The sequence below is a fragment of the Castor canadensis genome, chromosome 7 (assembly GCF_047511655.1).
Source record: "Castor canadensis chromosome 7, mCasCan1.hap1v2, whole genome shotgun sequence".
NCBI classification, from domain to species: domain Eukaryota; kingdom Metazoa; phylum Chordata; class Mammalia; order Rodentia; family Castoridae; genus Castor; species Castor canadensis.
Window position 1 is genome coordinate 153,935,871 of NC_133392.1, and position 25,541 is coordinate 153,961,411.

General features: G+C 41.3%; 1 protein-coding gene and 1 long non-coding RNA gene across 3 annotated transcripts; one reads left to right on the forward strand and one right to left on the reverse strand.

Moving 5' to 3' along the window:
* Window positions 1–2,762: 2,762 nt before the first annotated feature.
* Window positions 2,763–13,833, reverse strand: Cfap107 (cilia and flagella associated protein 107). Of its 2 annotated transcripts, none has more exons than XM_020187150.2 (4): window positions 13,557–13,833; window positions 6,718–6,831; window positions 4,227–4,404; window positions 2,763–3,587 (listed from the first exon to the last, which is right to left on the reverse strand). In XM_020187150.2, the coding sequence occupies exons 1-4, from the start codon at window positions 13,665–13,667 to the stop codon at window positions 3,406–3,408; spliced, it is 585 nt and encodes a 194-aa protein (XP_020042739.1). In that variant the 5' UTR covers window positions 13,668–13,833; the 3' UTR covers window positions 2,763–3,405. The 2 variants fall into 2 exon arrangements, with proteins under 2 accessions (XP_020042739.1, XP_073934083.1); XM_074077982.1 differs by lacking the exon at window positions 13,557–13,833 and adding an exon at window positions 10,442–10,669.
* Window positions 6,796–15,297, forward strand: LOC141424710 (uncharacterized). Its single transcript, XR_012449557.1, has 3 exons — window positions 6,796–6,934; window positions 13,579–13,668; window positions 15,174–15,297. It is a non-coding gene; the product is annotated as an uncharacterized lncRNA (long non-coding RNA).
* The last annotated feature ends 10,244 nt before the right edge of the window (window positions 15,298–25,541 follow it).

Below are 25,541 nucleotides of genomic sequence, written 5' to 3' on the forward strand. Positions count from 1 at the left end.
GGACGACAGAGGTCAAGTGCAAAGAACTCCCATATTGTCCTTCTTAAAATGTCCACGTCCTCTTCTCAAGAATTTTTGAATAAGTGAGTTTATATTCAAAAGGAATTTTGCAGATGTGATCTTGGGTAGGGAGGATTATCCTGGAGTATCCAGTGAGCCCATGTGACCACATAGGGGTCCTTGTGAGGAGAGGCGGAGGGAAAGGAGACACTCCTCAGTTAGCTGTAGAGCTGGGGATGGGGCCATGACCTAAATGATGCAGGTGCCCCCGGCAGCTGGAGAAGGCAAGGAAGAATCCACCCTGAGACCCTCAGGAAGAAAGACAGTCCTGAAGAAACCTTGTAGACTTCTGACCTCCATAACTGTAAGTGAATAGATGTGTATTGCTTTAAGGCACTGGGGTTGTGGTGTTTTGTTATAACAGCCATAGAGAAACTAATACACCATCTTGCTGGGCTTGTTACAACCTGCCAATCAACTTCCCAACTCAGAGCCTTCACACATGTGGTCTGAGAAAGCCTCTTCTTCCTCTCCACCTGTCACTCCAGCTTTCTGGCCTCAGCCTGAATTGTTCTTTCTTCAGGGAAGCCTTCCCCAGCTCCACCTGGCTAAGTCAGGTCTCCATGCCCCCACTGTGGCTCTCACAGCACCCCTTTACTTTGGCATACCCCCAAAGATCTCCCTCATTCTTTCCGTCACTGACCCCCACGGTCTGCAGTCCCAGAAACCTGTCCCCAATACCTCTCTGTCCTGTCAGCATTTATTTAATGTTCCTCTTCCACTGGACTGCTGCTTTGTGAGTCAGAACTCAGTCAGTCTTGGCTCAGTGGAATGAGTGAGTGAATATCAGAGAGGTGAGGATGGCCGTCTTTGGTCCATTCCATAGCTGTCTCCTGGGGCTCTTCTGACACAACCATCTTCTATCTCCTGGTTTTCCCTCCTGTCAGTCAGTCATTAATTCCTTTAGTCATTCAGCAAGCATTTCCTGAGCACTTGTTATGTGCCAGTTATCTAACTTCCAGTCAGGAAATAAAACAGCATCCTTAAACAAACACTTGTAGGAATAAAGAAGGAAGTGGGTAGGTGCTAAGTCAACCCTAGAGCAGAAGACCTGAGGCTAGCAGATGTCTTGTGAATAGGATGACACAAACCCAGCCTTCTAAACTTTGAATCATATTTGTCTGACGTACAAAATCATTACCAAAACATTGCCCAAGAGCCAAGCACACAGTGGACAGGCACAGGACCAGAGCCTACAGTGCACAAGTGTGTTCAAATCCCAGCTCAGCCATTCAGTCCCTCTTTCTTTGCCCATTTCCTCATCTGTAATACCCTAATAATCTCAGTCTGGGGGGGCGGGTTGGTGGTGAATCAAAGAGATCCCAATCCCCTCTAGATCCAGTGCATTGCTCCTGTGCTCAGTGTGTGCTCAACTCTCAATAAATACAAAAGTATATAAATATATATATATATACACACACTCCCCCTCCTCCCCTTCCTCCTCCTCTTCCCTGTCCTCCTCCTCCTCCTCCTCCTCTTCCTCCTCCTTTTCTTCTTCTTCTTCTTCATTTGCTAGAATGCAGTAGCAGGTGCCAAAAATGTAAGGAAAAACTTCATGAAAAAATAGTTTCTGTAAGGCAGCCTCTTGGTCGAGACTCTACCCTCTGATTTAGCATCTATGCTATAAAGCTATCCTGCTATGTGTGCTCTGCTCCCCAGTTTGATCAAATACAGTGAAGATTCTTTTTAGAGAAGAGGGCTTATTAACAGGAGAGGCATTTGTTGCATCACAGCTGTGAAGCTGGCCATTTAGACTTTTTTCTGATAGGGAAGACTCAGTCATCACTGGAGTGTTGAAGAATCTGAAGTACTTCAGAATGAAATAGCAGTTGTCAGGTTGTCAGTTTCTTTTAACAGTGTCTTCAGAGTTTTTGCTTTAACATCTAAAAGAGGGTTTGTTTTCTCATTTCAAACAGATTAAATATTCTGAGTGAGACAAGTCACTCACTTGCCTATGATCTTTCAAAGAAAAGTTGTTTTGTTAAAATGCTGATCAAAATTTGTGTAGAGTATGCTTTAATGTACTTAGAAACGGTGACCTTGGTTTCTGAAATTTAACTTTTTATTTGCAAAAAAAGAAAAAAGAATAGTTTCTGCAAAACAGAAAAATTACTATTATTTATTTGTTGTGTGTTTTGTGGCCAAACATAGCATATGATCTGGCAGAACTAGAGTTGCTTTGGCACTGCTAGGATGGACGCAGACGCTAAGGATGGAGAAACAGAGAAATGATTCCTTTTGAAACTGGCAGGAGGAATCTAGAACCCAGTGAAGACACTTCCCTCTGAGGCCGAAGCTGGAGGCGCCTGTGGGAAGAACAAGGAGTCTTTAAGGACCCAGACTGGCCAGTTAGAATGGACATGAGGTGCACATGGAGCAGAGGTTATGGGGCACAGCAAGACAGAGACTCAAAGTGGTGAACAAGAATGGGGCATAGTGAGTGGGGTAGAGTGAAGGTCTAGGGAAGAATCTCCAAAGAGACTCCAAAGAGACAATAGGTCATCCACCCACTCAGCCAGTAATTGTTAACCACCAACTGTATACCAGGCACTGTGCCTGTAATGGATGCGAGCAATTAGGGTGGGGCATGATACGGAGAAAGGCTTTTGAAAGAGTGAGCTGTGATTAGTAGGTTCCAGAAGTCAAAGAGGACAGGTTAGGGAAGTACCATTCTCAGCCTGAGGCTGGTCACCATAACCAGTAGACTGCTGCTCTGGGTGAGAACAGCACCTAGATGCTTCTATCAAGAGATCCACCATCATTTCCAAACTCTTCCCAGAAGGCTCTTCCCCCTCTCCAAGTCCCCCAAAAGATTTGAAAGCTCAGAGATGGAGGAGAGATGCTTCTTTTGAACTGGCAGGTCATCCCCAGCCTCAGGAAAACATGATGCCCGGGTTCCTCCCTCACCACCTGTTCCCGTGGCTCTGCCTCCTCATCTGCTGTTCCCTGGGGTTTTCATTATGGGTCTCAGAGTCAGACCTGTTTCTCTCATTGGACCAGACACTCCTTGATGAGTCATGCCCAGTTATGAAAACTGGAGGGAGTCCTTCCTTCCCTGGGCCTCATTTTCCCCTCCTGTGAAATAAGGAATAGAGCTGAAGGATCCTCTGGCTTTTGCTGATGGCATAAATCTGTCTTCTGTATACACATAGCACTGAAGTAGTGTCAAAATCTTTAATAGTGGAATAGAAAAGAAAGGAACCAACGGGTTTGGAGAGGGGGACCACAGAATACACAATTCTGAGGGCCCCACCAGTTGGCTAATTTAACGCTCTGGGTTCATTTGCAGCCACTTGCTGACCATGATGCTGTGGCTGTCCTCTGGTTCAGATGGGGTGGCTGTTCTCAGGAGCGTGGGATCGGATGTGGGCGGTAGGGAGGGACTGGGACGGCATGCTCCCGCCTGGACATAGCGCACGATGGTGGTTTGGAGTAGGACGAAGCATAAATACTCTCCTTTACGTCAGTCTTAGGGGTGAGCCATTCCAGCTGCAATTGCTCATACAGTCCATAGTTTGTAGGGGGAGCTGCAAGACAAAGCAGGTCTGGGTGACACAGGGTCTTCAAGGAGTCTTGCACAGATTGGCCATGAGAATGGGTGGTGGGCCCCCACAGGTTTTCCCAGGGACCAAGGCAAGCAGAGGGTGGAGATGGTGGAGAGATGCACAAATACCCCTCCTTACTTTTTTAATCTATCTCCTACAACACACACTCCCTCTGACATTATTTAATTTATTCCATCTTAAGTTATCTTATTCATTAATGGGTTGTCTCTGCTGGAATGTCAACTCCCAGAGAGCAGAAATTCTCTCTGATCATCACCACTGTGTCCCCAGCTAGCACTGCAAGGAATGACACCTGGGAAGCATTCAGTCAGGATGCCGGTAGAGAGTATACAATATGTTGCTCCCTGCTACTTCTGCTCTACATAAACACGTCCCATGGTGTACAAGTAAGGGGGGGTCATTACAAGAATATCTCCAAGGTCAAGGGAGAGGGCAGGTGGCAGCTCTGAGCAGAACATAGGACTCCCTCCTCTGGAGTCTCATCTTACTTCCAGAGTTCCTCACATGGGTCCTTGTGATTGACAGAAAAGCACCTTAGCCCTATGCATTTGTGGACACCTTGCAGACCAGCCCAGGGGAATTTCTGAGTTATAGAAGTACCAAGCAGGGGAAAATCAGTCTTCTCTGGCAGCCACAGCAACTTGTGTCTATTCCAGGTGCGGAGGGCAGGCAAGCCTGGGTTATAGTTATGCCGGTTATAATTATCATCATAGGTACTGATCAGGTAGCGGTGTGAGGGCTCCTGGTGGTGGGTGGTCAGATGTTTGTACGGGAGGCCCTGGAAGGACAGACAGAGTGAACACATTACCCATCAGAGCAAGGTATCCACCTGGCCATCGATGGAGGTGGGAGCTGCCCTCTGTGGAGCTGTACTCCACAGAGGAGTACATGGGAGAGGAGGTCTCCATGGGCTGGCAGCCAGCCCCAAGGGCACCATACTAGACACATAGTTGTTTGTCCTATGCCACACAGTACATGTTCAAAGACACATCCTAGTTACCTACAGGCAGTTCTCTATATAAACTTGGTCCCTAGCCTATGCCAAGTCCATTCATCCCTAGAATGAGCTATGGTGGCAAATTAAAATTAAAGTGAGGACACTCAGCAGAATGGAAAGTCAACACCACTCACCATGAGCCCTTGTGATCTGAAATTACACCCTTTTTGTCTCAAGTCTCATCCACCCAAATGCCAGTATCTAAGGCAAATGAAAGCTGTTGGATACCAGCCTGACGTTTGCACCTTATATTTCAATCAGTTACTGTGGGAAGAATCAGAGAAGGCTCCATAAATTGCCTTCCCTAGAGAAGGATTTACAGCTCCCTCGGCTGGAAACAAGGGGAGTGATTTCTTTGGTGAGTTATTTATGGAGAGAAGAAAGTCATGTTCCCCTCATTCTGGGATGTCTGCCTGACTCAGTACTTGTCCTAAGAAAATGCTCCTGTCCTGGAAGGGAATCCTGGGGAACTGGGCTGATTTACAGTGGAGGATAACAGGGATTTCCATGTCTGTCCTCTTGTCTGAAGCAGACGGGGAGGTCTGACTGCCATGGTTGGTAAACAAGTTGCACCCCGGACTTCTCGTGGTGGTTCTATAAATAAGTCAGACCACAATGCCAGAGGGAGACAAGCGGGATGAGTGCAGACGCAAAGCAGGGTTCCCAAGATCTGTGTCAGTAGGGGCCAGGAGTGTTTCCAACTCAGCCAGTGAGTGAGCTGGAGGGCTTCCCACAGACAGAGGGAGGCATCTCTGCAGGGAAAGGAGAGTGGCCAGGAGGGATTTTCGGGATTTTCTTGCTGTTCCTTTTGGTCCTGGGTCTGGTCCTGCTGTCTGGATTGTGGACTTGTGGAGTTTTGTTTTGATCTGTCATGGTTAGGTGACAGGCACAGAGACAGTTGCCTTGGAAAGGAGCGGGCAATGCCATGCAGGTCCACAAGGGAGCAGTACAGGGCTGGTCAAGAGGCAGAAGCAGACCCTTGAATCCTCATATGGTTACCCTGGGAAGGAATGGGACAGGCAGGACAGACACGCCTGAGCAAGATTAGGACTGGACACTTTGAGTAACTTCACAGGGCTCAGAGCTATAGGAGCGGTCTCCAGTTGTCCGGTACAGGGCAGTAGAGTGATTTAGGGCAGAGGAACACTGGCCTGGTGTATGAGTTAGATAAGGAGGTGGCTGGGAGTATGACTTTCATTTGCATTGAATGACACACTCCTAAACAAGCTGTTTACTGTCTCTAGGAATTAGCAGTCCTAGGCCATCTCTCCAGGACTAGCAAGGTCCCTAAAATGTGAAGAGCAAAAAATGAATTTACAACATGATTCACACACCTGTCCAGGGGAAGGGTCGGGAAGAGGGTCCTCCCTGAGTAAGGAGGACACCACTGTTCACTCTCAACTGGAGAACAGGCCCAGCATCTGCCTGAGAGGGAAGAAGAGTGAGAAGGAAGGCTTCCTGGGAGGAGGAATCCAAACGCAGGAGCAGTGACGGTTAAAGCAGCCACATGGGGGCAGTGTTGCACCCAAAGCCCTGGCACACACACAGAATCCACACAAACACTGGTTCTGTGTGTGCGTGTGCGTGCGCGTGTGTGTGCGTGTGCGCGTGTGTGCGTGCGTGCGCGTGCGCGTGCGTGTGCGTGTGCGTGTGTGTGTGTGTGTGTGTGTGTGCCTGTTGGGGCTTGGTAGGGTGGAGGGTGCTTCTTAATTTTAACCAGACTGTATGTTGGGTTAAAATTTTGCAATAGGCCCAAAGGTTTTTAAAAGACTACATAACGCTCTAATGTGTGAGAATTTGGCTAAGGGCTTTTGTACATGGGTGGTTTGGGGGATGGGAGCCCTAGGCCATGGGTTCTTTTTATTTGTGACTTGCATTTCTGTCTTCAGGGCACACTAATAGAGAATGTCAGGAACCCCAGGGCATTAGTGTGGCTTGAAGTCCAGTATGGTCTGAGAGTGCCAGCAACTAGGGATGCCAGTGTGGTCCAGGGAGACCAGTGTCACCTGACGGAAGGCATCCACAGGGGTTGAGGAGGTACTGCTCCTGGAGGGGCTGCTGGCAGGCTCTTAGCTGTTCTTAAATATCTCTTACCTCAGCTCTCCTCTTCCCATACCACCTGGAGATCTGGTCTGGCCTGTGGCCTAGGAAGGGGATGTACTCCTTTCGGTAAGTGCTCTGGGGTGTCTGCTCCAAGGTTCTGGTGAACTGGAAAAGACCACACATTCAGGAGGACCTCTGAGAAGCTGCTGCTCAAACTTCTGCTGGGTCCTGTGGCTTCTGGGGCCATCAGAAGATTGGCAGAGAAAAGGTAAACAGGAGCCCAGGATGCCCACACAACACAGGAAGGGTGCATGCCCCATGCTGCGGGCTGACCACACCCCTGCAAAGCTGCCACAGAGTCACCTGGCCACCTTACCGTGGTCCACACCTGTCTCTTTTCTCGCCTTCTCTCAATGTTTCCCTCTCCTCACTTCTTTCCTTTCTTTTTCTTTTCTGTTCCTCCCTCTCCTCAACTCTGCTTTCTCTTTTCATCATATGTTTTGTTAAAATTTAATATGGCAAGATATTAAATATTTACACTTTTAGCCTTTATAGTTTATTTATTTCAGACAGGGTTTCTCTGGCTTCAGTCTCACAATCCTCCTGCCTCAGGTGCTGAGATTACAGGCATGTACCACCATGCTCAGCAATTTTACACTTTCTTTTTGTTTAGCAGTACTAGGGCTTAAATTCAGGACTTTGCACTTGCTAAGCAGGTACTCCATCACTTGACCCACGCCTCCAGCCCTTTTTGCTCTGGTATTTCTGAGATGGGGTCTTGTTTTTTGCCCAGGCCAGCTGGAACATGATGTTTTCCATCTCAGCCTCCTTGGGATGACAGGTGTGCCTCACCATGCATAGCCATTGGTTAGGATGGGGTCTCACTAACTGTTTGCCGGGGATGGCCTCCAACTGCAATCCTCCCAATCTCAGCCTTCCAAGCAGCCAGGATTATAGGTCTGAGCCACGAGCACCTGGCTTATTTTAGCCATTTTTAATGTACAGTTCAGTGGCAGTAAGTATACTTGTGCTGTTACACAACCATCACCACCATCCATCCCAGAACTTTTTCATCCAAAATTAAACCCACGAATCACTAACACCCCCCCTCCACAACACCATTCCACTTTCCGTTTCTGTGAATTTGCCTGTTGTTGGTACCTCAGGTGAGTGGACTCACACCATGTTTGTCCTCTTGTGTTTGCCTTTTTTCACCTAGCACAATGTCTTCAAGATTATTCATGTTATAGCATATATCAGAATTTCCTTCCTTTTAAAGGCTGAATAACTTCCATTGTGTGTATGTACCATGTTTTATTTATTTCATTTATTCATTCACCCATCAGTTGGTACCTGGGTTGTGCCTACCTTTCAGCTACTGTGGATAATGTTGCTTTGAACATATATATATATATAGGTTTTTGTTTGAGTCCCTGCTATTAATTCTTTTGAGTATATATCCAGAAGTGAAATTACTGGATTAAATAGTAAATCCCTGTTTAATTTTTTTTTGTTTTGAGACAGGGGCTTACTATGTAGCCCAGGCTGGCCTCAAACTCTATCCTGCCAGAGCTTCCCAAATGCTGGGATTATAAGCCTGCATCACCATGCTGGGTTTGCACTAATCCTTTTAAGGGATGCTGTTATATCGTTTTCTTTTCTTGTCATGTCACTGATGTCAGAGTAGTACTGGCATCATAAAATGAATTAGGACGGATTTCCTCTTTCTTTTTTTGGGAAATGTTTGAGAAGTATCGGTGCTAATTCTTTTTTAAATATTTGATAAAACTTACCAGTGAGGCCATCCTAGGCATTTCTTTGTCATGAAGTTGGGTTTTTTTGTTTTTGTTTGTTTGTGTGTTTGGGGTACTGGGGTTTGAATTTAGGGTTTCACACTTGCTAGTGAGGCACCCTACCACCTGAGCTACAGCCTTATCCTGTCAAGAAGTTTTTGATTACTAATTCAGTCTTCCCACAAATTATACATCCATTCATATTTTCTATCTCTTCATGATTCAGTTTTCATGGATTGTGTATTTCTAGGAATTTCTTCTAGGTTATCCAATTTGTTTCCATACAATCATTCATGTAACTTTCTTATAATCCTTTTATTTGAGAAAAGTTGGTAATGATTCTCAGTTTCGTTTTTTATTTTAACTATTCGAGCCATCTTTTCTTTTTTTTTGTCAGTCTAGCTATCAGTTTGTGAATTGTGCTGATGTTCTCAAAGAGCCAACTCTTGATGCCATCATTTTCTCTAATCATTTTATTTCTTCCCTAATCTTTATTATTTCTTTCCTTCTACTAGCTTTGTTTCTAGTTTGTTCTTTTATTCCTGGTCCCTGCAGGGGTAAAGTTAGGTTGTTGATTTGAGATGTTTCTTCTTTTTTATTACATTTGCAGCAGTAAAGTCCCTCTTATGACTACTTTCACTGCATCTAATAAGTCTTGGTGTATTGCATTTTGACTATCATTTGCCTCAAGAATTTTTCCCCTAATTATTCTGTGATTTCTTGTTTTTACTTCCCCCTCCCACCTTTTTTTTTTTTTTCAGTACTTGGTTTGAACTCAGGGGCTCATGCTCACTAGGCAGGTGCCTGACCCTTTTTGTTTTGGTTATTTTTGAGATGGGTCTCACTTTATGTGTGGGCCAACCTGGACCGCACTCCTCTTATTCAGATGGAATGACAGTTGCATACCACTCCCACTCCCCCCAACCACTGGCTGAGATGAAGTCTTGCAAATTTTTTGCCTGATCTGCTCTCCAACCACGATCCTCCTGACCTCCAGCTCCCCTGACTTTCTGTGATTACAGGTATGAACCACAATGCCTGGCCTTGACCCACTGGTTTTAGATGTTTAGTTTCCACAAATTTGTGGACTTTCCAGTCTTTCTTCTGCTGTTGATTTCTGAGTCCATTCCATTTGGGATGGACAAAAAGATTCTTTGTATGGTTTCCAGGATTTGAAAGTTATCAAGACTTGTTTTGTGACCTAAAATATGGTTGATCCTGGGAACGTCTTATATACAATTGAGAAGATTCTGCTCTGGGGAAGTCCGTATGAACTTGTTAGGACAAGGTGTCCGTGGTGTGGTTCAAGTTCTCTATGTCTCTATTGGTCTTCTGTCCAGCGATCCACCCAGTGTGGAGTTTAGCATGCTGAGGTACTGTGCAGACCTCTATTTCTCCCGTCAAACCTGTTCATTTTGCTTCATATAATTTTGAACTTTGATATTTGGGCATGTATACTTAAATTTACTGTATCTTCTTGGTGAATTGACCTTATTAATACATTATGTTCTTCTTTGCCTCATAGCAGTTTTTAACCTAAAATTTAAGGTCTCTTTTGCCTGATACCAGGATAACCATCTTGCTCCCTTTTGGCTACTACTGCCTGTCCAGACTATCTTTTACTATACTTTCTCTTTCAGTCTGTATGTATTCTCACATCTAAAGTCAATCTCTTGCAGATAGCACATAGTTTGACCTTGTTTTTTATTTTACTTTTTGTTTTTGAGACAGGTTCTTGCTGTGTAGCCCAGGCTGGCCCCGAATTTGTAATCCTCCTGCCTCAATTTCCCCTAGTGCTGGGATGACAGGCATGCACCATCATACCCAGCATGGTTGACTTTTTTTCCTAACACATTTTAATTCCCTTTTTAGTTCCTTTTGTGCATATTATATCAATATTTCCTCTGTGGTTACCATGGAGATTACATATAGCATATTAAAGTTATAACAATCAATTCTAAATTAATAACAACTTCACTTACATTGCATTCTGAAGCTCTACTTCTTTTTGTGGCGGGAGGAGGATTGTTGTGACAGGGTTTCACTGTATAGACCAGGCTGACTCTGAGTGCACGATCCTCCTGCATCAGCCTCCCAAATGCTGGGATTGCATGTGTGCACCACCATTCCCGGATAAAACTCCTTTATAGCTCTTCCCTCCTTCTTTATTTTACTGATGTACAAATTTCACCTTTATATATTGTGTGTTCATTTGCATAGCTTTATAATTTTTATGTATTTGTCTCCTGAATTCTGTGAAATAAAGAGTAGAGTTTCGAATTAAAATTGCAACAATACTGGCTTTATATTTGCCCATGTCTCTACTTTTACTAGAGAACTTTGTATTTTTTTATGGCTTTTTGTTGCTACTTGATGCCCTTTCATTTCGACCTGAATGATTCTGTTTAGCAGCTCTCGTAAGGCTGGTCTGTCAGTGATGAACTCCCTCAGCTTTGGTTTATCTAGAAATATCTTCATTTCTTCCTCATTTTTTTGTGGGACTAGGACTTAAATCAGGGCTTTGGGCTTGCAAAACAGGCACTCCAACACTTAAGCCATGCCTCCAGTCTCACTTTTAAAAGACAGTTTTGTGAGACATACAATTCCTATTTGACAGTTTTTCTGCTTTATAGGGTTTTAAAATGTGTTATCCCATTGTCTTTCAGCCTTCAAAGTTTCTGCTGAAAAATCCACTTTTCTCTTGGGACTTTAAAGAATCTCTCTTGGTTATAGTGTGGGTTGAAATGTGGATCCCCTTTAGATTTATCCTTCTTGGAGTTCATTGAGTTTCTTGGATTTATAAGCCATGTATTTATTCAAATTTGGAAATTTTTCAGTCATTATTTTTCCAGATAATCTCTTTACTCCTTTCTCTCTCTCCTTTTTCTGGAATTCCTTAATGTGTACATTGATCTACTTGGTGGCCTAGCATAAGTCCCTTAGGCTCTGTTCACTGTCTTCAAGTCTGCTGGTTCTTTCCTCTGCCTTTTCCAATCTGCTGTGGAATCTCTCTGTTGAATTTTTCAATTAACATTTGTATTTTTTAGTTCTAGAATTTGTTTGGTTCCTTTTAATGAACTTTTTTTCTTTGGTGGAACTGAGGTTTGAACTCAGGCCCCAACACTTGCTAGGCAGGCACTCTACCACTTGTGCCACTCCACCAGTCCCTTTTGTGTTGGATATTTTCAAGATAGGGTCTGGTCTGTTTGTCTGGGCTGGCCTCGAACCACGATCCTCCTGATCACTGCCTCCTGAGTAGCTAAGATTTTAGGTGTGAGCCACTGGTTCCTGGCTCCTTTTTATAATCTTAATTTTTATATATTATTATTTTGTTCAAACACTGCTTTCTTGACTTAATTTAGTTTTTTGTATGTGCTTTCCTTTAGTTCTTTGAGCATATCTAAGACAGATATTTTTTCCCTTGCTGAGGTTTGAATTCAGGGCCTACACCTTGAGCCAATCCACCAGTCTTTTTTGGTGATGGGTGTTTTCGAGATAGAGTCTCACAAACTAGTATTATAGGTGTGAGCCACCAGCCCCTGGCTAGATTTTTTTTAAAGGTCTTTGTCCAGGACTTTGAAGTTTGTGGCTTTCTTTTTTTTTAAGACACGGTTTTTTTGTGTAGCCTAGGCTGTCCTCAAACTCTCCATCCTCCTGTCCCTGCCTCTCAAGTGCTGGGATTACAGGCATGTGCCACCATGCCCGGTTGATGCTTGTGTCTCTTCAGAGCAATTTCCTACCACCTTATTTTATTCCTTTGATTAGGCCATGTTTTCCTATTTCTTGCTATGTCTAGTGATTTTTTTTTGTTGAAAGTTGGGCATTTGAAAAACAAAACAAAACAACAGTGACAACAACAACAAAACCTCCAACTCTCCCAGTCTGTGTAGAGTGACTCTGTGTCAGGGATGGCCTTTTCTAACAAATAGGTCATGTTCTGAATCTTGGGGCCAACTTATCATGAAGTTTAAAAGTATTCTCAGGCTTTTTTTTTTTTTTTTTTTTTTTGAGATGGAATCTCACCAGGTAGCCCAGTCTGGCCTTGAACTTGCAATTGTCCGGCTTCATCCTCTTAAGTGTTGAGTTTACAGGTACGCACCACCATACCTGACTCAAGCCTTTTCTTGGCAAACATCTGACTGTGCCTATGTGTGCTATTTTGGATTCCACACACATACACGATTATTTTAAAAGCCTTAGTTTCCCACAAGATTCTAGCTCTGTTTCTTTTGGGGCTTAAATCATCTATTATATTCCTGTACATATTCCTTGCCCCAGACATTTACAGGTCTATAGTCTCTTGGCCACTTTCACCCACAGGCAACTGAACTTACCGCTCATCCAGTCCTTCTTGCCCTTGGAGCTTCTCTTACATACACCTGCTCCCCAATGTGGCCAAGTTAATGTTGACCACATGTCATGTCCAGCCAGAGAAGTGGGGACGCTAATGTTCTCCAGGAAGGCAGTTTTTCTGTTTTTCAGGAATCACCATTAACCTTCCCCACTCCCCCCATAGCAAAGCTGTCAATTCTGTTTTATTCTCTTTTCCTTGTCTGTTTCCCAAGAAGACAGGAGGATGTCTACATGCCTCTGCAAGAAGCTTAAGTGGCTCAGTCTTGCTGGTCACAAATGAGGGTATTCACTTTCAAGTAGGCCCATTCAGGAAAATACTTTCCAGTGGCTTCTAAAGCAACTCCAAGAACTTATTAATTCTGTTTGGAAAGTAAACATGGAAATACACAGGCTGGGCAAGATTGTGGAGCCAGTGCTGGGCAGCTGCAGGAATGCAGGTAGTGTCACGTTCTGAGAAGGGACCAGCCAGGGAAAGTGGGTACTCTTCAAATAAAGGAAAGGAGCTGAAGACAAGGTAATTTCCAGATACCTAGCAACACTCCACTGAGAATAGAGCAGTTCTGAGAAACACAACCACAGTAACACCTCTGCTACGGTCTTTTCAAGGTATAACAGGAACCTTGAAGACTGAACATAACTCCCCCATGTGGAGCACAAAGACCCCAACACCACGTTAAGACACACCCAATGAGGTCAATGAACTTTGACCTCTGAGCCCTTTGTCCACCCTCACTTCCTCCTCACCTTCTTCCTCTCTTCCACCCAGTTTCCCGTGAGCACCCTGGTTGAATAGTTCTTCTCGATCTGCCAGCCTGGAGTAGAGAATGACTGTGGATTCACTGCAGTGGCAAACATGGTGAGGACAGAGTTCCTGAGTTTGGTTCCTTTTTTCTTTTTTTTTTTTTTTATCTGTCCAGCTTCTGAGTGGGTAGTGGAAAACACTCTGCTAACTTCAGGAAATAAAAAAGCCCTGAGAGAGCTCACTTTCACCCTCCAGGGAAAGTGATGAGCTCTTAGGTTCTCTACTGTTGACTGTCTCCATGGTGACAGACTCTGGGTACACATACTGTCCATAAGAGAACAGCTGATTCCACAGAAGCAAAATTGGCCCCACAAAAATAAATCACCACCTTCCACCACAAAGCAGTAGTGGCAGGACATGTTTTCTCTGTTGCTTCCCAAGATGGGCATTGCCCTTGATAGGTTTTCACAATTGTGGCAAGCTGAATTCTAATTCTACTTAAGAGTGCTGGTGTACAAGGCTAAGACATTTGTAAATATTGACTTACAGAAGCTTCATGGACTTGGGGAGCCATGGGTTGGTAATTTCCTGAGACAGAGTAGGAAAAAGCAAAAATTTTTTAGGACACCATTGAAAGACCATAGTACTCCAACACAGGGTTAAGGATAGGTTTGATATCTCAGGTTAGGCCACTTTTGATAGACTGTGTCCCTTTTGTGGACCTTACTGATTGGTTGCCTCTTCTCTGACCATGATTTGAATTTTGCCTGTCCCTATGTCTCCTGAGATCAGTCCTTCCTTCCTCATTTCACCTGGCTGTTGGTATTTTGTTTCTGCCATGCCTCCATAAATGAGAGACTTTTGTCCACAAGCAGCCTTTTGAGGCAGGTTCCATAATTATACCCATTATGTAGATGAGGACACTGAGGCAAAGAGAGATTCAATAGCTGTCTAAAATCTCGCAACTAACACATGAGACATCTGGGACTTTAATCCACCCTCAATCAAGCTTAAATTCCTGGATTCCATTCACGGCTGCTCTGTAACTTTGTCTAAGGAGCTTCCATGAAGAATCCTACGTTTGTGCTTGCTGCATACTCAGTCAGACTTCATTCATTCATTCCGCAATCCTTTCACATCCTATGTCTTGGATGCTGAGTGGGGTGCAATGCGTTAGTGACTAGACCTGGGCCCCATCCTCTTGAGCTTGGGGGCCATTATTTTGCTAATTCATTATGGAAAAAATCAAGGGCTGATTCAATAAATTGTGGTACATTCATATAATGAAGTGCTCTGCAGCTTTTCAGAAAGGCTGCCCTAGGGCCTGGAATGTAGCTCAGCAATAGAGCTCATGGCTAGTATGTCTAAGGCCTGAGGTTGATCTCCAGCACCAAGGAAAAAAGGGAGGAAGGAGGGAGGGGAGGACAGAGGGAGGGAGGGAGGGAGGGAGGGAGAAAAGAAGGAAAGAAGGAAGGAAGGAAGCTAGAAAGAGATCTATAGAGGATGTGGTTAAGGAAGCTGAGCCCTGTGTGCTGTGGTCTTGCCTGCCACCAATGAAGACATTGGATTTCTGTAGGCAATTCACTGAACATGTTTTCTTTTTCTCTTTTCTTTGGCAGCACTGGGATTTGAACTCAGGGCCTCATGCTTGCTAGGCAGGCCTTCTTACCACTTGAGCAACTCTACCAGTCCAACTAAAAGTGTTTTCCAATAACCTTTAAATAAAAGTAATCTTAAGAAACTATTGGTTTGATCTCAAAACTAAGCATGTGTCAGGGAAGACCAATGAGTAGAGCAAACCTCTATTTGGGGATGGCCAAAGTCTGGGCATGGCTGGAACTAGGAAGAAGAAAATCCTTCCAGCTAAAGCTCAAGAGTGGTGGTGGGGTGGTGAATGCTGTATAATTCCAGTTGTAAAACCTTTTGTTGTAAAATAGGACACAAACCTGAAAAGTTTAATTAAAAATAAATGTATAGATGAATAAGTTATGGTGAAGGAAAACCCCACAAAGTCATCAGGTAGGTCAAGGAAGAAAACATTGTCAACACACCAAGAGTGCTTCACATGCCCTTCCCACTCAAAACCCATTTCTCCCCAAAAGGAAAACATTATCTTAACTTTTATAACAATTGCTTCCTAAACACTAATGTTAGGCTGGTGTAGCTCAATGGTACAGCATGTGTGCTACCAAAGACAATTTTTTTTTCAGAGAACAAGTTTGCCATCATACTACTTATTATATCCATCAATATTTACCATATTAGAAATTCAAACAAAAATCTAAAATGTATTTGTTAATTTCAAAATGATAAAAACTCATTGCATCTTAATATAATTAATATTAATGCAAATTAACTATTTTCCAAAACAAAAAAAATAGTGATAGGAGTAGCATTGTTTTATGGTCTTTGCAAATGTATTTAATGTCTGAACTGATAACAGATACTTGGAGTCTGGCATCTCCTTCTATATCCAATCTGTTGTGATATGTTGTTTTGTTTGAAAGAGAAAACCCAGTTGCATATACATCTGTAGTTCGGAAAGAGAAAAGTATTTAAATAGCCTTTGCAGCTTACTCTGGGTGTTCTGGCGTGATATTGTGATACAACAAAAATGTATATATTCAATCTACATCTCCAGTTCCTGGTACAGAGCTTATAAAATCCTTGTAACTTCCTGATCTGTAAAGGTGAGGGATGCATCTTTCCTTATTTATAGTAAGTCCCTTTCAACCAGACTTGAGTTTATGCTAATGAGGAGCTCTTGGGATCCTCTAGATAGTTTCAGGATGGGGGCTGGTTGCCAGGGGAAATGGATACTTCAGCTTCACTCTCTGATCACCATGGAGGGGAGAGGGACTGGAGATGGAGCTCATCTCCAGTGGCCAATAATTGCATCAATTTTGCCTGCTTAATAGAATGTCCACTAAGATCCTAAGTGAAAGAGTTCAGAGAACTTCTGAGATGACAAGTGCATCCAGACGTCAGGATGGTGGCACACCCCAAAGTCCAGAGGAATAGAAGTTCCCTTGCTTGGGATCCTTCTGGACCTCACACTGAGTAACTCTTCTTCAGGTATTGTTTATAATACCTTTTGTAGCAGACAGGCAATGGCAAGTAAAGTGTTTCTGTGAACCATTACAGCAAACTACTAAACAAAAGAGGGACTGTTTGAACCCAAGTTGTTTTTAGCACTTGAAAATTTCTTTATTCTCCTTTATACACAAACCCAATGAATGGAGGGATGATGGATGGATGGATGCATGGATGGATGGATGGATGGATAAATGGATGGGTAGATGGATGGATGGATGGTTGGATGAATAGTTGGATTATAGTTGGATGGGTAACTGTACTTGAAATTGGAAAGATACTTTAAATTGGAAAATTGACTGAAAAAAATTCTACTAACAAAATATAAAGACAAAAATTAATTTTTATTTCAATTAAATTCCATAAATTGTGCTTAGAACCCATTATTTCACACTAAGGCAGAACAGAAGTGTGGAAAACTTGAGGATACATTCTTGTGATTGCCATCCAAAATGGGAGCAGTCCTAACCTATGGACCTGTGGTCCCTCTATAATTAGTGTCAGGTTTGAATTGAACTGTAGTACATCCAACTGTTGGCAGAGAATTGGAGAATTGCTTGGTGTGGAAAATCCACACACTTGGTGTCAGAGGTGGTATGCATAGAAACAGATCAGAGTAGTGGTGCCTTTGATGCCATACCAAAACTCAGCAAGTGGGAGTCTCTTAAAGGCTAGTTGTATTGTAAAATCTGAAACTATTCAGTGAATTCTTTGAGCGCTATTGCATTAAAATCTATTGGTTGATTTTGTGCTTTGAATAATAAGTCTTTCACCTATTCATGATTTGAAACCCATGGTTGTCACTTGCAAAATATTAGTTTATTGATTTGTACAGATTTTTCAGATATGGACATGTTTCATTATGCACTGTTCCTTCTTGAGATGCTGAAATGTTGTGGAAGGTATGGAGTGATGGAAACCCTATGCACTGATTACGGGAATATAAATGATCCATTTTGGAAATTTAGTTGGAATTATCTATAAAGTTGAAGAAATGCACATTCCCTCTGATTTAGCAATTCCACTCCTAGGAAACTGTAGAGCAGCCATTTTTCAATGTGTGGTCCACAGGTCCCAGAAAGTCTCAAGACTCTTTCAAGGTGCCTGCAAGGTCAAAACTATTTCCATAATAATTCTAAGCTATTATATTCCCTGTTCACAGTGCTGACATCTGCACTGATAAGGCAAATGCAATGGTGAGCAAAACTCCAGGTGCCTTTGCGCAAATCAAGGCAGTGCCATTGACGGTCCTGGTAGCCACTGAAGTCTTCACGAAGACATACTGACAATGAAAACAAATAATAAACACAGCAGGCTAGTTTCACTTAAAAATGTCCTTGGTAAAGAAGTCTTCCTGTTACCACCTTGCAAGGAAAGTGACTTTGAAAGTAACCAGTTCCCTTTTTGGTCTTTGTTTCTGCGTTCTCTTGCCCTTCTCTGTTTATACCACCAACCTCATCCACTTGCCAGTGGACTTACTCTATTTTATGCAATGAAATAAAACCAATGAAGATTTTTAAATTGTTATAATTTTGTCTTTTGACAAACTCCATTTGGTCCTTCCTAGACCTACATGTTATTATATACTGTAATCTCTCTGTATATTTTACACCATTATCAGGCATTATTATTACTATTTTATAGTCAGCATTTGCTTATATTTGCCCCCAATTTATCATTTCTATTTCTTTTTATTTTAAGGCGGAGAAAGGAGATTTGTTTACACAGCTCAGGACATGCTGTGAGAAGATGCAGAGTAAGCACTCAGCTCTTCTGCAGTCATCTTCAGGGTACAGGCATGAGTTACAGGTTTAAATAGAAGAACAGGGGGCAGGGGACAAAAGGTATGCTAGACAGTTCAGTCAGGTTTTATCTCAGTACTTGTTCTGGGAAAGGTTCTGGAGTTGTTATCTGGAGCCAGGCAAGTGGTCCATTCAAAGGAAGGTCTGTAGTTAGGTGTACTTTCTGTCCCTTGTCATGAACATGTGATCACCTGTCTCTCCTGGAATCAAAAGTGATTGATAAAATGGAGAGCAGATGCCATGCTTTTCCTGTCTTTAGTTAATTCATGGGCCCAAGTAAGGAGTCAGTGCTTTTCAGCAAAAGCAGTTTAAGCACTTCTTACAATCCCCCCTTATGTTTAAACATTCCTCAATCTTGAGGAAGTTAGGATGTTGACCAAAGAAATTAGTACAGGAGAAGGGGACAGATGGCTGACAGCTAAGTCAGAAGTACTTGTAACTTAAGTCTAAAACTAGAAACACCCTTATAATGCAGAATACTGAGTAAGTTAAATAGACTATGTAGGGGAACCAATGTTAAAATAACTTCATGACTACTAAAAGATACATCATTTTTTCCTTTACTCAAATAGAAGGCTTTACCCAAAAATATGAGTTTGCCTTCTGTCAGATGCCTGCAGGAGCCTGAAAGCCCAGTAGCCCTGCCTAAGAGCACCTCCTTAAAACCTCTTGGCTTAGCAGGGGGCCAGTGGCCCTTGCCTATAACCCTAGCTACTCAGGAGGCAGAGATTGGGAGGTCACAGTTCGAAGCTTGAGCAAAATAGTTTTCAAGACCCTATCTTGAAAAAACCCATCCCAAAAAAAGGGCTGGTGGAGTAGTTCAAGGTGTAGGCCCTGAGTTCAAACCCCAGTACTGCAAAAGAAAAAATAAATAAATAAAAATAAAGCCTCTTGGCTTTAGTAAATTTGGTAAGGGCTGACACAGGTGACTCCATTTGGATTGTGACAGCTTACCTTCCTTATCTCCAAACTATTTGTCTCTGAACAGTCTCCTCTGAAGAGTTCACCAACTAACCATTCTAGTAAATGAAAGTCACCACAAATAGCTTTTCTATTTTGATCAGGTCCCACATTGGAGGGGAAGCAACAGGCAGTTTAGGTGGGCATCAGTGCCAGTAAGACTGAATTATAAGCAACTGAGTCGTTTAGAAGTGGCCCTTATGCTGGCATCCATTTAAAATTCTTTTTTTGTTTGTTTTACAAATGATGTCCTGACATCTTAAAAATGCTGCAGAATATCAACAGACAACAGTTAAAAGTTTCACAAGAAAAACACAAAAATCCAGCAAAATCAAGTATTTAAAAGACTGCCAAATAAGTACTTGTTAGAGTCATTTCCCTGGGTTTGGTTGTTGCAAATGCTCAAGAGAAGGACCCAGACTGCAAATGACAAGACTTAGAGTAAGTATAAAAAGCAGTTTAGCAATTGTCAGAACATCTAGTTATTTCCACTGCAAACAGCAGTTTAGAAAATAATTGTGGCTGACAACATTAGGCCACAATCGGGAACACCAGGACACAAGACACCTTCTTAGTAACGTGTTTTTCTAAGCGTTGCATTTCTGAAGGCTTATATATTTAGACAGTAGAAATACATTGCAAAGGAGCTGGCAACAATTAGCATCACAGCCACGTAGATGTCAGATATAAATATTAATTAAGCTTTTGTTTTCCTTTGGAATAAAATTTAGAAGTTTCAACTAGGTAAGATAATAGGTGTACAGTGTGATAAAAGTCAAAAGTTTTGATCTATTACAAGTTAGGAATACAGTGCTAGTGATCCCAAATAGGATATTTCCTAATACACAAGTGCATCACATATAACAGTAGCACTCATTAGGTTAAAACAAAAAATTGTAGGCCAGATTTTAAATGGCAGGGTTGCCCAAATGACAGGTTTTTTGATGGTTACCATTTACAAGCAGCAGAGCTGCCAAAAGTTTTATTAATGATTCTAATATGTCAGAGGTTTAGATGTAATGCTTGTGAACAAAAGAGAGTCTTAGTTGGTCATTTTATGTGTACTGAACTGACACATTTTTAATTCTACAAATGTTTGTACAATATTTAGATAAAGTCTAAGCACACAGCTTTACATACTTCTAATCACAGATCTACAGTGCACTAGTTATGTTAGAATTACTTAGAATGATAGCTGTTTCATCACACAGTTATAGTGGTCATTTAAAGAACTTTTACAGGAACTCTGATTTAGTTAACATTTAATTTTCTTAGTAGTCAAAAGCTTGACAAGATGGACAGAAAACATAAGCAATTCCTCTGTCAGTTTCTTACAAATGTTACTAAGAGCAGAACAATAAAATAGCCTTATTATTGTACTCATAAAGAATTAGGTTCTAGTTTTACTCAGTACACTAAATTTTGATCTTGGAAAATTCTTTAGGCAACTTTTAAATTATAGTTGACTTAATTAAATACATAAGCTTTTGATGAGCTTTAAGATCTTTCTAATTTGCACTTTGAAATGATTTTTATAAAATTTTGAATTTAGACAAAAATGTTTCTTTTCCCAATAAAATAAAATACTCTATTAGCCTTATAATTCAATATATAGATCCAGGAAGAAAAGTAATCTTAAAGTTTTTCTCTATACAATAAGTAAGCAATTTACAAAATACATTTGTTAATAGATCCAATTATAAAAGAGAGCTGAGTGCAAATTACACTTGCGCAAAATGAAACAGATTGAAGTTACTGTTCATTCATTCTTTTTCTTTCTTTTTTTTCTTTTTTTTAATTTATTTTTTTATTATTCATATGTGCATACAATACTTGGGTCATTTCTCCCCCCTTCCCCCACATCCTCCCTTCCCCACCTGCCCCGCCCCCCCTCTCTCCCCAAACCCCTTGATACCTGGCAGAAACTATTCTGCCCCTATCTCCAATTTTGTTGAAGAGAGAGTATAAGCAATAATAGGAAGGAACAAGGGTTTTGCTAGTTGAGATAAGGATAGCTATACAGGGAGTTGACTCACATTAATTTTCTGTACATGTGTGTTACCTTCTAGGTTAATTCTTCTTGATCTAACCTTTTCTCTAGTTCCTGGTCCCCTTTTCCTATTGGCCTCAGTTGCTTTTAATGTATCTGCTTTAGTTTCTCTGCGTTGAGGGCAACAAATGCTAACTAATTTTTTAGGTGTCTTACCTATCCTCATATCTCCCTTGTGTGCTCTTCCTTTTATCATGTGATCAAAGTCCGATCCCCTTGTTGTGTTTACCTTTGATCTAATGTCCACATATGAGGGAGAACATACGATTTTTGGCCTTTTGGGCCAGGCTAACCTCACTCAGAATGATGTTCTCCAATTCCATCCATTTACCAGCGAATGATAACATTTCGTTTTTCTTCATGGCTGCATAAAATTCCATTGTGTATAGATACCACATTTTCTTGATCCATTTGTCAGTGGTGGGGCATCTTGGCTATTTCCATAACTTGGCTATTGTGAATAGTGCCGCAATAAACATGGGTGTGCAGGTGCCTCTGGAGTAACCTGTGTCACAGTCTTTTGGATATATCCCCAAGAGTGGTATTGCTGGATCAAATGGTAGATCAATATTTAGCTTTTTAAAAGTAGCCTCCAAATTTTTTTCCAGAGTGGTTGTACTAGTTTACATTCCCACAACAGTGTAAGAGGGTTCCTTTTTCCCCGAATCCTCGCCAACACCTGTTGTTGGTGGTGTTGCTGATGATGGCTATTCTAACAGGGGGGAGGTGGAATCTTAGTGTGGTTTTAATTTGCATTTCCTTTATTGCTAGAGATGGTGAGCATTTTTTCATGTGTTTTTTGGCCATTTGAATTTCTTCTTTTGAGAAAGTTCTGTTTAGTTCACTTGCTCATTTCTTTATTGGTTCATTAGTTTTGGGAGAATTTAGTTTTTTAAGTTCCCTATATATTCTGGTTATCAGTCCTTTGTCTGATGTGTAGCTGGCAAATATTTTCTCCCACTCTGTGGGTGTTCTCTTCAGTTTAGAGACCATTTCTTTTGATGAACAGAAGCTTTTTACTTTTATGAAGTCCCATTTATCTATGCTATCTCTTAGTTGCTGTGCTGCTGGGGTTCCATTGAGAAAGTTCTTACCTATACCTACTAACTCCAGAGTATTTCCTAGTCTTTCCTGTATTAACTTTAGAGTTTGGGGTCTGATATTAAGATCCTTGATCCATTTTGAGTTAATCTTGGTATAGGGTGATATACATGGATCTAGTTTCAGTTTTTTGCAGACTGCTAACCAAATTTCCCAGCAGATTTTGTTGAAGAGGCTGCTATTTCTCCATTGTATATTTTTTGTGCCTTTGTCAAAGACAAGTTGGTTATAGTCATGTGGCTTCATATCTGGGTTCTCTATTCTGTTCCCCTGGTCTTCGTGTCTGTTTTTGTGCCAGTACCATGCTGTTTTTATTGTTACTGCTTTGTAATATGGTTTGAAGTCAGGTATCGTGATACCTCCGGCATTGTTCTTTTGACTGAGTATTGCCTTGGCTATTCGTAGCCTCTTGTGTTTCCATATAAATTTCGCGGTAGATTTTTCAATCTCTTTAGTGAATGTCATTGGAATTTTGATGGGAATTGCATTAAACATGTAGATTGCTTTTGGGAGTATAGACATTTTTACTATGTTGATTCTACCAATCCATGAGCATGGGAGATCTCTCCACTTTCTAGTCTTCCTCTATCTCTTTCTTCAGCAGTTTATAGTTTTCCTTGTAGAGGTCATTCACATCTTTTGTTAGGTTTATACCTAGGTATTTGATTTTTTTGAGGCTATTGTAAATGGAATTGTTTTCATATATTCATTTTCAGTTTGTTCATTATTAATGTATAGAAATGCTAATGATTTTTTTATGTTGACTTTATATCCTGCTACCTTGCTATAGCTATTGATGATGTCTAGGAGCTTCTGAGTAGAGTTTTTTGGGTCTTTAAGGTATAGGATCATGTCGTCTGCAAATAGGGATATTTTGACAGTTTCTTTACCTATTTGTATTCCTTTTATTCCTTCTTCTTGCCTAATTGCTCTGGCTAGGAATTCCAGTACTATGTTGAATAGGAGTGAAGATAGTGGGCATCCTTGTCTAGATCCTGATTTTAGAGGGAATGGTTTCAGTTTTTCTCCATTAAGTACAATGCTGGCTATAGGTTTGTCATATATAGTTTTTATAATGTTGAGATACTTTCCTTCTATTCCTAGTTTTCTTAGAGCTTTTATCATGAAATGGTGTTGGATCTTATCAAAGGTTTTTTCTGCATCTATTGAGATGATCAAGTGGTTTTTGCCTTTGCTTCTGTTAATGTGGCTTATTACGTTTATTGATTTTCGTATGTTGAACCACTCCTGCATTCCTGGGATGAAGCCTACTTGGTTGTGGTGAATAATCTTTTTGATGTGTTGTTGAATTCGGTTTGCCATTATTTTGTTGAGGATTTTTGCGTCAATGTTCATTAAGGAGATTGGCCTATAGTTCTCCTTTTTGGAGGTGTCTTTGCCTGGTTTTGGGATAAGTGTAATACTGGCTTCATAAAATGTGTTCGGCAGTTTTCCTTCCCTTTCTATTTCGTGGATCAGTTTAAGGAGGGTTGGTGTCAGTTCTTCTTTAAAGGTCTGATAGAATTCAGCAGAGAACCCATCAGGTCCTGGACTTTTCTTTTTGGGGAGACTCTTGATTGCTGCTTTAATTTCATTTTGTGTTACAGATCTATTCAGGTGATTAATTTCCTCTTGGTTCAGTTTTGGATGATCATATGTATTTAGAATCTGTCCGTTTCTTTAAGATTTTCAAATTTATTTGAATATAGATTCTCGAAGTAGTCTCTGATGATTTCCTGGACTTCCATGGTGTTTGTTGTTATCTCCCCTTTTGCATTCCTGATTCTATTAATTTGGGTTTTTTCTCTTCTCATTTTAGTCAGGTTTGCCAGGAGTCTGTCGATCTTACTTATTTTTTCAAAGAACCAACTTTTTGTTTCATTAATTCTTTGTATGGTTTTTTTGGTTTCTATTTCATTGATTTCAGCTCTTATTTTTATGATTTCTTTCCTTCTATTTGTTTTGGGATTTGCTTGTTCTTGTTTCTCTAGGAGTTTGAGATGTATCATTAGGTCATTGATTTGGGATCTTTCAGTCTTTTTAATATATGCACTTATGGCTATAAACTTTCCTCTCAGGACTGCCTTTGCTGTGTCCCATAGGTTCTGGTTGGTTGTGTTTTCATTTTCATTGATTTTCAGGAACTTTTTAATTTCCTCTTTTATTTCATCAATGACCCATTGTTCATTAAGTAATGAGTTATTCAGTTTCCAGCTGTTTGCATGTTTTTTATCTTTACTTTTGTTGTTGAGTTCTAGTTTTATTGCATTGTGATCAGATAGTATGCACGGTATAATTTCTATTTTCTTATATTTGCTGAGACTTGCTTTGTGCCCTAGGATATGATCTATTTTGGAGAAGGTTCCATGGGCTGCTGAGAAGAATGTATATTGTGTAGAAGTTGGATGAAATGTTCTGTAGACATCAAGTAGGTTCATTTGATCTATTGTATATTTTAGATCTTGAATTTCTTTATTGATATTTTTGTTTGGATGACCTATCTATTGATGATAATGGGGTGTTAAAGTCTCCCACAACCACTGTGTTGGCGTTAATATATGCTTTTAGGTCTTTCAGGGTATGTTTGATGAAATTGGGTGCATTGACATTGGGTGCATATAGGTTTATAATTATTATTTCCTTTTGGTCTATTTCCCCTTTTATTAGTATGGAATGTCCTTCTTTATCTCGTTTGATCAATGTAGGTTTGAAGTCTACTTTGTCAGAGATAAGTATCGCTACTCCTGCCTGTTTTTGGAGGCCATTGGCTTGGTAAATCTTCTTCCAGCCTTTCATCCTTAGCCTATGCTTATTTCTGTCGGTAAGATGGGTCTCCTGTAAGCAACAAATTGTTGGATCTTCCTTTTTAATCCATTTTGTCAAGTGGTGCCTTTTGATGGGTGAGTTAAGTCCATTAACATTAAGTGTTAGTACTGATAGGTGTGTGGTGATTCCTGTCATTTAGTTGTCTTAGTTGTTTG

Coding starts and splice junctions, on each gene's coding strand:
- Cfap107 (XM_020187150.2), bottom strand. CDS start 13,667: ATGTTTGCCACTGCAGTGAATCCACAGTCATTCTCTACTCCAGGCTGG. Junction 6,832..13,556: donor GGGTGGAAGAGAGGAAGAAG/GTGAGGAGGAAG, acceptor GGTCTTTTCCAG/TTCACCAGAACCTTGGAGCA. Junction 3,588..4,226: donor GACTGATTTTCCCCTGCTTG/GTACTTCTATAA, acceptor TTTGTCTTGCAG/CTCCCCCTACAAACTATGGA.